The following is an 11,124-nucleotide window of genomic DNA, read 5'->3' on the forward strand; positions in this document are numbered from 1 at the left end:
GGGCAAGACATGGAACAATTCCTCTTTTTGGTCCATCACCCTGCATATTGTGAAACACCCAGCATCCCTGGCCCCGCCTCCTCAATGCCTGTGGTGAGGAGTGATGTTTGAAATGTTTAACAACTAGGATTGCATGACTTATCAGAAATCAGAATAGATGCCAGTCAGAACAATGTACTGGTGCAAAAGGGCTAAACAGAAGCTCTGCCAGTAGTGCTCTCTGGGCATTTTGACAATTGAAGATTCCCCCACAGATTTCCATTACGTCCTCTGGGAGCAGTAACACCTCCGCTGAGGACCACTCACCACTGAGGACCTCACCCTGCACTCAGCGTTTCATGTTCATCATCCTAAAGATTACAACAATCCTGCATGATGGGTCTGATTGCGCTCACCTGATAGATGGGGAAACGGGAGCTCAAGAAGGCCGCACAACCAGTGAGCGGCAAACCATGGCTCTGAATTCAAATGTCCCTAGTTCCAAGTCCATTCCCTTTCCACCACATCATATTGCCTCTTGGTCATTGGTATTAGGGGCAGTCAGGGGGACAGGGACCTCAAGGGAAAAAAGGATAAGGATGATAATCCAACTACAAAGCACACTGAACCTGAGACAGCCCCAGGAGCCTCGGTGTATGGAGTTTGTGAATCTTCATTCTGGAGGCTGTGGTTTGCTCCAGTTCCGTCTCTGCCCACACCAATAGCACTGTGGGTGGGTACAAACAGAGATCTGGAATCAGGCTCTCCATACACAGCTTGGGTTAAAATCTCAGCTCTGCCACTGTCTAGCTGTGTGACCCCAGGCAAGTTACCTCACCTGTTGTTGCCTTCGCTTTCTCATCTCTCAAAAAACCTTAATGATGGTACTGATGTCATAGGATTGTTGTGAAGATTCAATCAGTTAATGCAAGGGAAGTGTTCAACAAGTGCTAGTTCTTGTCACCTCATATCTTATGACTCGTTATTATATTTCATTGCTGTTCCCAAAAACTTCAGCTTACAAATAATGAGAGAGAGCTTTCTGTGTTGATTTGGAAAGACTGTGAAGATACATTAATAGGCAGGTGAAGAAAAAGGCAAAAAGAGTAGGTATAGTATGTTCACATTTGTGTGATTTTGAGAGAGACAGAGGGACAGTGTATGTGTATAAATTATATATATGAATTTTTGGAAGGATATTGTGGTAACAGGATAATGGCCCCCCAAAATATCCTAACCGCCAGAATCTGTAAAATGTTATGTTACATAGCAAAGAGAAATTAAGATTGCAAATGGAATTAAGGTTGCTAATCAACTGACTTTAAAATAGGAATATTAAGCTGTATTACCTGGGTGGGCCCAGTGTAACCACAGGAGTCCTTAAATGTGAAAGAGGGAGGCAAGAGAATCAGAGTGATATGATGTGGGAAGGCCCCACCCTGCTGTTGCTGGCTCTGAAAATGGAGTTTGTGAATCCTCACTGCAGAGGCTGTGGTTTGCTCCAGTTCCATCTCTGCCCACACCAATAGCATAGTGGTTGGATAAGAATAGAGATCTGGAATCAGACCAACCACAGACATCATGGGTTAAAAATCTCAACTCTTGGCCACAAGCCAAGGAATACAGGTAGCCTCTAGAAGCTAGACAAGACAAGGAACTAGATTGCTCCCTAAGCCTCTCGGAGGCATGAAGCCCCACCAGCACTAGCAGATCCACTTTGGACTTCTGGCCTCCAGAACTGTAAGATAATAAACTTGTGTTGTTTAAGCCACTAAGTTTGTAGTCATAGCAACAATAGAAAACTAATGCAAATATGCAAGAAATTGTTGATGGTGACTAGATCTGGGAAGTAGGTTCAGGAGGTCTGGATCTGGGGGGTCTGGGGTAAAAGGCAACTCACTTGTTCATTATCCTTTTGCACTGATTGAGTCATACTCTATACACGTGAATTTTCCAAATGAATTTTTTTCCAAAATAAAGAACTTTACCTTGTTGTACCATGTAACACTTCACCAGCCAGTTAATATATTCACTGCACTTGGGCCAATGGCTTTGGCCCCTGTGGAGCTGTGGGCAAGGTAGGCACCATAGTGATGTTTACAACAAGCATCTCCCAAAACTTTCACAATATTCAAGTCCACCAGAGTGGGACCCAACGGCATGCACAGGCTCTCTTTCTGTCTCTCTCTCTCTCTTTCTCTCTCTTTTTGTATATGTAATTAAAAACCATTTTCTCTCAGTTTTTTTTTTAACAAGATATGCGTTTGTTTTATCTCATCTTTCTCAACTTCGTGGATTCCTGTTTATGTAAGTCACCACTCAGTTTGGTAAGAGAAGCTATTTGTTGTAAGAAAGACACAGAAGCAAATGCCTGGGATACTGCCAAAGTTCTGTAGGGTTTTTGCAGAAATGTGTACATCAAAATTAACTTTTACTATGATGTAAAAGCATCTAAATTTAAGTTATTGAAACATTGGCAGTCGTTTTTATGCTTAACACAATTTAAAGCAGTTCTCTTATTTCTGATGCTTCTGGATGCATTTCTTGCCTATAGAAAAATAGCAAGCAACCTACCAAACTCGGAAACAGTCTACATTTTCTTTTACCTTTTTTAAAAGAAAAACCCAGCTTTCACATACCATAAAATTCAGTCTCAAAGTGTAGGATACCCAAGGTGATTCCTCTCCAAGGGGCTTCCTAGTGCCCCTCTTCAGGTATGTAGCAACTTGGAATGAAATCTGGCATGCCACAGGTTTTAGGGGGAGAGGGGATGTTTATTTCCTTTGCCTCCCTTGGCTGCCTACATGGGATACTTAACCACCTTCTGGAGAGATTATGCTTTCTTCTCGTTGTCATGCTGAAGTTGCCATCTTTCCTGACAGAGGACAGAGGCACTGATGTGCAACAGGTTTCTTTAGTCATTAAGTATGACCTTCCCACTAACAGGGAAAACTACATCCACAGAACTGGTCATGCTGGATGATTTGGCCGCAAGGGTGTGGCTATTAACATGGTGACAGAAGAAGACAAGAGAATTCTTTGAGATATCAAGACCTTCCACAACACCTCCATTGAGGAGATTCTGACCCCCCTAACAGGGGTGGTCTTGCTACCTAGCCCCAGCCAGGGTTTAATCCTTGTGGGGTTGAAGAGAAACAGCAGGAGAGGGAAGGCAGTTATGGGATAGACATCCTGTCATTTTTTTGTTTCTTTTTCTCTGAATAAATGTCACTTTTTAAGACAAAAAGGAAAAAAAAGTGTGTGATCCATTGGTTTTTAGTATGTTCACAGAATTGTGCAACCATTACAACAATCAATTTTAGAAAATTTTTATCACCCAACCCCAAAAAGACACCCATAACCATTAGCAGTGACTCCTCACTTTCTACCAAAGTCTACAGCCCTAGGCAACCGCTAATCTCCTCTCTGTCTATATGGATTCGCCTATTCCCGACTTTTCATATAAATGGAATCATACAATGCACAATCTTCCCTGACTGGCTTTGTCTTTATTTTCCTTTAAATCTCCCTGCTTGCTGAAGGCATACAGAGAATTCAGGAAATTGACTAAAACTGGCAAGGTCAGCTTTGACGTCAATATTCGTCTAAGAGAAGAACTATGGAAATTTTGTTTAGCAAATCTTAAAAATAATAAGAACTTCTACTTATTATTTTATTAGCACAACAGCATACTTAATTTAATACTTAGAATGGAGCGTTCATTACATGTGGATTCTTTACATATTATATGTCATTGAATCCTCACACTAGCTGATCATTCACACATAGCTGAGAAATCTGTAGGTCAGTTAGGTTTGGTAAATTGCTCACACACCTATACATTGGCAGAGCTGTGAGTTTAACCCCAGTCCACATGCCCTGTGCATACAATCCAGTGCACAGTTCCTGTTTACCCCAAAGCCATGAGAGTCCCATGATCTCATCTGTATCAGTCACAGTTCTTAGTTGCACAGGGCCATCCCCACTCTGTAGCTGGATTAAGCAGCAAAAGGACTTCTTAAAGGACACTGAACGTTTTGGATGGGCTGGAGAAAGTGGCTCAAGGTTGTTCCCAGGAGCAATGCCTTAAATCACACTGAAGAACTGGCCTGGTGAGAAAAACACCAGTTGCTGTGGCCACCACCGAGCACTACGAGCCAGGAGCTTGACTGCCACTGCCATGGATACCAACTCCAGTTCTGTGACAGGAGTTCCACCTGGCAGCCACTGCCTTCCTGCACTAGCGAAGTGGAACTTGCACAATGAGCCAACACATTTCCTCCCATGCCTCATTCTGAACCCGTGTCTCCCAAGGAGAAGTCTTAGTGGTGGAAGCTAGGTCATGTGCCCATTTCTGAGCACATTTAAGAAAACTAGGCATTTCCTCTCCTGCCAAGACCAACTTTGAAGGTCTGACTTCCTGAGCTAGGAACCACATCTTCCCAGATGAACGACACATGCCACCATCAACATGGGCCATTTGGGAGATGACAGGCAGCCAAAAATACAAGGGCGGTCCACTACATCAGTTAAGCAAAGCTCACTGAGAATCGTGGGACTCAACTGGGTAAATCATGGTGTAAACTGTGGCCGAATGGGAAGGTTGAGAGGACAAGACCGCAGAACCAGGTTCACCCACAGACCTGAAATCACAGAACACAGAAGCTCATCTATAAATGCCAAAGCTGGGTCGCCACTGGATTATATGCTCCTTGCAAGAAGGTCCTCAAGGTGCACCAGGAAGACCCTCTGCTCCACAACTGTGACTAGGTCCCTCTTGTAACTATGTCCAGTTTATTGGAGTGTAGTCTGATGTATTTGCCCTGTTGTGATCTTCAGTCAGAGTCTGTGAGTTTGGGGAATAGCACATACATCTATCATCTAGGAAAGATGTGGGTCCTAGAAGCAGCAGCCAGGTATTTGAAATTGGTCGTGGCAGGAAAGAAAATCCCTTAGACCGTACTTTCCCGGGTCTAGATTTGGGGAGTGGAAGTATGCTTAGAACACTTTAGGGGTCTCCCAGATGTGAGAGAATGCTGAACTCTGCTGCAACTCAGCAGGCTGGGGACTGGGCTCAGAGACAAACTGGAGGACCACAGGCTGGTTGATTCCATCCAAGGAGCTGTCTTCCCTTCCCTTCTGTCATCCCCGAACCTTGAGGAAAGTTGCATTTTGATATTCCAGTCTGGTCTCAGCCAGACAATGGGTGTTGCATTTGTGGGTCTGCCCTTAGGCCAGAGGAGAGGGGGCTCAGTGTCCTCTGCCTGGAGCCAGGGTGGTGGTGGCAGTGATACCAAGCAAAGTGAGTATCGAGCATTGCATGTGGGGCTGAGGGTCCTTCTGCCCCCTCAACCACTGATTTCTGAGAATCCAGATGGTGGAATGGTGGATTGCCTTTCAGGACTTCAATAAACATAGGTTGGAGGAACAGAACATTGTTAAAGAGGAAAGACAGTACTTCTAGGAAAAAAGACCAGCAAGTCATGCCTGAGACATGTTGGGACATATTGGGAATGTCCCACAAGAGGGCTGGGATCCAGTGATGGGGACCCAGGCAGTTGATAGCAGGGAAATATGCCAAGAAGCAACAGGCCCAGCCATAGAGACAGGGTTACAGGGGGCTCCTATCTCTGGGAGGGGCACCCAAAAAGCAGGGCTAGGTCCTGGGGGCACAAGGAAGAAAATGAACAGTAATGCAGTCCTTCTATCAAGGACCTTAAAACCACAGTCTTGAGGTACCAAACTATTGAGGCCGAGCCTCAGGCACCTGGAACAAGGGCAAAGGCCGTTTCACACAGCTGGCAGGCAAAAGCCACCTTGATTTCAAGGTACTATCTTCAGGGTCTTGGTTCTCCACTTTGAAAAAGGAGCCAGGGAAAGGCTGGGAACCAGGCAGAATTTGGTATGTGCCTGTTCATGGGTTCAGAAGTCTCAGTAAATTACCACTCCACCTGCAAAGCTGCCTTTGGGTAAAATTGCAATATTTCCAGAATCTCTCTCCTAGCCTTAGTACATCTCCATATCAACAGGTGTTTTTCCAAGGGGTGAAGAGAAGTAGTCCATGTCCATATCAACAGGTAAATTACATGGGGGAGCAAGGGCATATCTGGACCTGAGAGCTTGGGTTTGGCCCCTTTTTCTGCAACCGGTTGTGAGAGACATGGGCAAGCAGAAGTAGAGAACTGCTTGTAAGCAATAAATGGGTTTCTCCCACTTTCTCTCTTTGATTTTGGTTCAAAGGTATTTCTCCCCCTTCCCCTGAACTACCCACCCGCCGCCAGAATTACACTGACAAAGTGAGAAGGTGAAAAGATAACAAAAAATGTCAATGCTGCATCATAAGAGAACTAAGTATCAGAGTCAAGAAACTTCAATAATAAACTGGCCAAAATATTTTTCCTGGCCAGGTATTTAGTTACTTAAATAAGTGAATCTGTGTTTATATAAGTGAACTTGCCTTCTTAAAAAAATCTATGTCACGATCAGTTTTGATATGATCAGTCAAGATTTATACACTTATTTAGGTGGTCAGCCAAAAATTTGGTTATTATTATTATTTGTTTATACAACAATGAACCACTGAGTAATCATTAAAACTAACTTTATTAATATAGAACACCTGTCCTGTCTGAAATTAAGAATTTATTAGAGTTTTTTGTTAACTTTACCTTCTCATTATCCCATACTGAAGGTTTCATTTATTTATGTTGCTGCAATGCAATTAGATATCACACACCTAATTCCCATTTTTATCGTGATTCACAGAATCATAGCTTTCTAAAGTGTTTTGGAACTACAGCTCTAATTAAAAAGCTGTATTTCATACTGTTCATAACTCTGTTCTATACTGTCACTGTAGAAGCCAAATGATAATCAATAAAAGTCACATATTTTACCAATTAACACCCCATCTAAGCAGAAAGGCCCGAAATTTCCTTTTGAAGATGTAGTATTGTTTGAACTAGTGCACACTTTACAAAAACACTTCTTGCAAAATCAGAGTGGCAAGTGCCACAGTTATGAGCCGTATCCATAGTACAGTGCTCTGAATTAAAGAACGAAAAAGATCCACTCCTTTTGATCACTCTCCATATCCTTTCAGTTGCCCAATTTTGGGACTAATGCAATTACACAAATCTAAAAAGCCACTGTTTCTGAAAGTGGATAGCACACAATAATCCCATGAATGTCAATCTTTTCATTTGCCAAAGGTGCAAACTGGCACAAAATTCAGACATCTCATCTTTGTTTATTAGTGGATCCCTCATACAGTAAACTAAGATTTTCATATTGTTGGAAAACCCTCTGGGGAGTCTGATCCACAACACAGGCTTTAGGTAGAATTATCTAGACCTATTATTTCAATCTCTGATTAGAGATGAAGCCAAAAGTGAAATCTTAAGTTTCCATCAAATCCAAGAATTTTTTTTTTCCACCTCTGAAAGTTCAGAAAATACCCTCAAACTCTTTAAAGTGGACTCTGGAGTCTATTTCTAGAAAAGCTAAATCAACTAGCTTGGGTGATGGATATCTGCAGCCAATGATCAAGAAGTTAGACAGGAAAAAGTACAACACAGATAGATATGTTTTTTTTTTTTCTAAATTCAGTATGCATCGAAAAGGCCTTCATAAGAACACAAGAGTGTAGTAACTGCAGTAGGCTAATTTCCATTAGAGAGCGTCCCAAAAGTCTTACGACAGTTTTGAGCTTTAATAACCTCCGGTGTATAAATGCAGAAAACTAGCAAGAAACTTACATCATTTGGAGGTTTATTTGCCTGCATTCCATACTTTTGTGACTTTTAATAATAACATTTAGTTTTTATTCTTGTTATTTAAGTACCTGTGTTCAAAAAAGCTGCACTAAGACTTTCAGAATACCCTTTATGATCTCTCATCTGAGACCCCATCCTCTAACTCATTTCACCTGTGACTGACATTGAGCCTCTGAAATGGATTGTTTTCTTAGAAGTTCTCTTCTTTTCTTGCTGTATCCTCAGAGTAGACTGGTTGAACAATTCTCTTATCAGTTTCTTACAGCTTTCTCACGCATCACTGGAGGTATGATTAGTTTTGTGAAAAAGTACAGAGGCACTCAGTTCTCAAACTCTTGTGTAATAGCAATAAATCTCAGCCTCTATGTGTGATGTCAGTACAACTAAAAATGATTTGGGGCAGTACTGTGAACACTGGTCATATTTTAATAAATTTCCACACATTCATCCAGTTATAAAAACCTGTCTTGACTCCAGGTGTTTTCTCTCCTTCTCCCTGATCAATGTTATTTGGGTTTTTATCTGTGACTTCTTTTGTTTTTACAAGGGTCTCATGTATCTCCTGGGCTTTGGCAATTTCTTTCTTTGCATCAAAATGGACTTTTTGCTTGGTCAGAAGGGGAACAATTAAATTAAAATCATTAATTCGCTTGTTTAGTTTTCTGATGTTTTCTTGAAACTGCTCACAAACTTGGTTCCACTGTTTCTGTTCAGTTGGTGTCATCGGACTTCCAAATTTCTTCCTTGACACTAAAATTGCCTCTCTGAGTTGATCAATAGTATCCTTTATTTCCTTTTGCATTAAGATCCATTCTGGTTGGTATCCATTATCTATTAATATTCTGTTCAGGTTGTGAGTCATGGGATCAATATATGAACAGCCAGAAAATTTTTTGAGAGGTTTGCCTTTCCCACTGAGGTTATCGAAGTCTCCTTTCGCCATTGATTCCTGAATGAGATCCTCCACTAAACGCTCTATTGCCTGAGTTATCTTTTGTTCTTTACTCTGTCTTACATCTTTAACGATTACACTATCAGCGAAATACTGGCTTTGTAATTTCTGCTTTTGGTATTCCATCACCTGTTCAGTTGCACGGTCTGCTCTAAATTGCCTATATTGCTTCTCTCGTTGACTTGGGGTTCCAAAACCAACACCTTCAAAACTTAAATAATGCCGGTGTTGGGGTGTTTTATACTTGAATTTTCCTTCTTCTTCTTCTTCTTCTTCTTCAACTTTATTTGTTGGTTCAAGCACATGGGAAAGCACCCTCCTATAAGCTTCCTCAATCCTTATAAATGTTGCAGAATCAGCAGTACTAGAGCCACCATCTGGGTGGTATTGCTTGGCAAGCTTACGAAAAGATTCCCTGACATCATCTGCAGAGCATCCTTCATCCAGATTCAGCAACTGATAATATTCTCTCATCTTCTTTTTGGATTTATGAGTTGACATCATTCTATTTCTAATGACACCAAGATATGGAAGCATTTTCATTCGATTAGGAATCACTGAAGCATTTATCCAATGAGATCTTAAGATGGAAGCCATCATCACACATACACTGTGTTCATTATTGCACCCAGAGTTCTTCCTAGTGATGATCTATAAAACAACAAGAAATATAGGGTGAAGAAAGTTGTATTACGAGCTTATTTCATATTTTCAGCAATAAGAAAGTAATTACAAGTACAATTAGGAGCAGTTCTTTCTAATGCTGCTGCCAAAATTCTTACAGCTATACTTAAATGTTAGCAGAGAAATGGTAATTGATGTTTAGCATGAATATACTGTTATACAATCTGGATTCTCCCCCTCACTAACCAACCACAGAATTTTAGAGCTGGCACGTTCTTAGAGATCAACTAATTCAATCTTCTCATTTTATTGGAAAATGTAGGCCTAGAAGGTTATGCAACATAACCAAGTCACATGGCAAGGTGTAAGCAAAATGGTTAGAGTTAGGGCACAATAAGAGGCTTGCTTAACTGTCTCCCCAGCAGATTATAAACTTCATTAGCACCACTATATCTTTAGTGCATCACTGCCTTCATAGTCTTAGTCTTCTCATGAGATGACTTACAAACATGATCAGCAGACGTGACAAAGTATGTATCTAGTCTGACACTAAATTGAACGTTGCCATGCATCCAAAAGACTTTAAGCTCTATAGCTTGTTAGGAAAGAGCTGTTTGCTGCATGCCCCAAGAAGGAACGTGAGCCTTCCCAACATGTTGGCTCTTATTTATAAAACGTAGGGTACAGTAGAAAAGAAAGATTTTACATAGATAATAGCAATGAAATGCTGGAGGTTGGGTAACTGGAAGTGGGAACTTGATAATAAATGCTAAAACTGAACTTCCGGGGACCCCAATTTCCTGGACTATTGAGGTCAAGAGCTTTTACAGTTGGGTGGCATGGTGGCCGTTGAGGTGACGTCGGCCATTGCGGGGTAAGTGGGCAGTCCTGAAACGGGACACGCCCCGGCCCGCTTTGCCCCCTACTCACCTATGCGGACGCGGGCTCCGTCAGCCGCTCCCGCCCCGTGCAGCGCCTGTGCGCATGCGTGTGGGTCCGACACCCCCAGCACTCCTCTGGCGTCTCCGCCTCCGCGAGGGGCCTGGTCTCCGCAATACTAGACCATCTACCGCTTTAGGCCGAGGGGACCTCAGAGGAGACGCCGGGCAAAACCTTACCTAATAGGGGCAGGCGCCTTTTCTTAGCAGGGAACCCTAGAATCTGTATTAAAAACAACTGTACTCAATAGGACACAGGCAGGACATTTCGGAACGCTCCGTGCAGCCCCAGAGCCATCCGCTCCGCCTCCGCCCCCACGTAGAGCGGGAGTAGTTTGGTCAATTGGGGTTGTGGGAAGTGTAGTTTGCGGGAAGTGCCGTGGACTCCGGCCCGTAGTACGCCTGCGCCTTCTGGGAGGCTGGCGGGCGCGGCCCGAGTGTCCCAGTGATCCTGGTGGAGGCGTGTAGGACTTATAGTACTGTCGTGAGTGTGGGTTGGAACCCTTCAAATCTTTAGTGGTTCGGAGGGTGACGGGAAAGACAGGTCCATTTCCCGAACAGGGCCTGAACAGCCTCGGGTCTGCAGACTGGGACACCAGCTCAGAGACAAGGAAGTTCTACGTAACTCAGAAAGACCTGGCGAATCCAGGCTAGGAAACTAGCCTTTCATTAGTTCATCACTTAGTGAGCAACTCGCTTAGCCCGGCGCTGAGGTAGGGGGTGAGGACAGTTCAGGACAAAAACAAACTAGGAGACTCCTGGAAAAGGGAGCCCTCGTGTGCACTGTTTGTGGGAATGCAAACTGATGCAGCCACTATGGAAAACTGTGGAGATTCCTCAAAAAATTAAAACTAGA

General features: G+C 42.9%; 1 protein-coding gene and 1 non-coding gene across 3 annotated transcripts; one reads left to right on the forward strand and one right to left on the reverse strand.

Annotated features, from left to right (window-relative positions):
- Positions 1 to 2,646: 2,646 nt before the first annotated feature.
- On the forward strand, positions 2,647 to 2,787 carry LOC118909646 (small nucleolar RNA SNORA67). Its single transcript, XR_005023723.1, has one exon. It is a non-coding gene; the product is annotated as a small nucleolar RNA SNORA67 (small nucleolar RNA).
- Positions 2,788 to 6,563: 3,776 nt separating this feature from the next.
- DNAJC28 (DnaJ heat shock protein family (Hsp40) member C28) lies at positions 6,564 to 10,581 on the reverse strand. 2 transcript variants are annotated; one of them, XM_036880269.2, is made up of 2 exons: positions 10,449 to 10,581; positions 6,564 to 9,357 (listed from the first exon to the last, which is right to left on the reverse strand). In XM_036880269.2, the coding sequence occupies exon 2, from the start codon at positions 9,304 to 9,306 to the stop codon at positions 8,173 to 8,175; it is 1,134 nt and encodes a 377-aa protein (XP_036736164.2). In that variant the 5' UTR covers positions 9,307 to 9,357; positions 10,449 to 10,581; the 3' UTR covers positions 6,564 to 8,172. The 2 variants fall into 2 exon arrangements, with proteins under 2 accessions (XP_036736164.2, XP_036736165.2); XM_036880270.2 differs by lacking the exon at positions 10,449 to 10,581 and adding an exon at positions 10,261 to 10,440.
- Positions 10,582 to 11,124: the final 543 nt, after the last annotated feature.

The sequence above is a fragment of the Manis pentadactyla genome, chromosome 1 (assembly GCF_030020395.1).
Source record: "Manis pentadactyla isolate mManPen7 chromosome 1, mManPen7.hap1, whole genome shotgun sequence".
Taxonomy (NCBI): domain Eukaryota; kingdom Metazoa; phylum Chordata; class Mammalia; order Pholidota; family Manidae; genus Manis; species Manis pentadactyla.

Coding starts and splice junctions, on each gene's coding strand:
- DNAJC28 (XM_036880269.2), bottom strand. CDS start 9,306: ATGATGGCTTCCATCTTAAGATCTCATTGGATAAATGCTTCAGTGATT.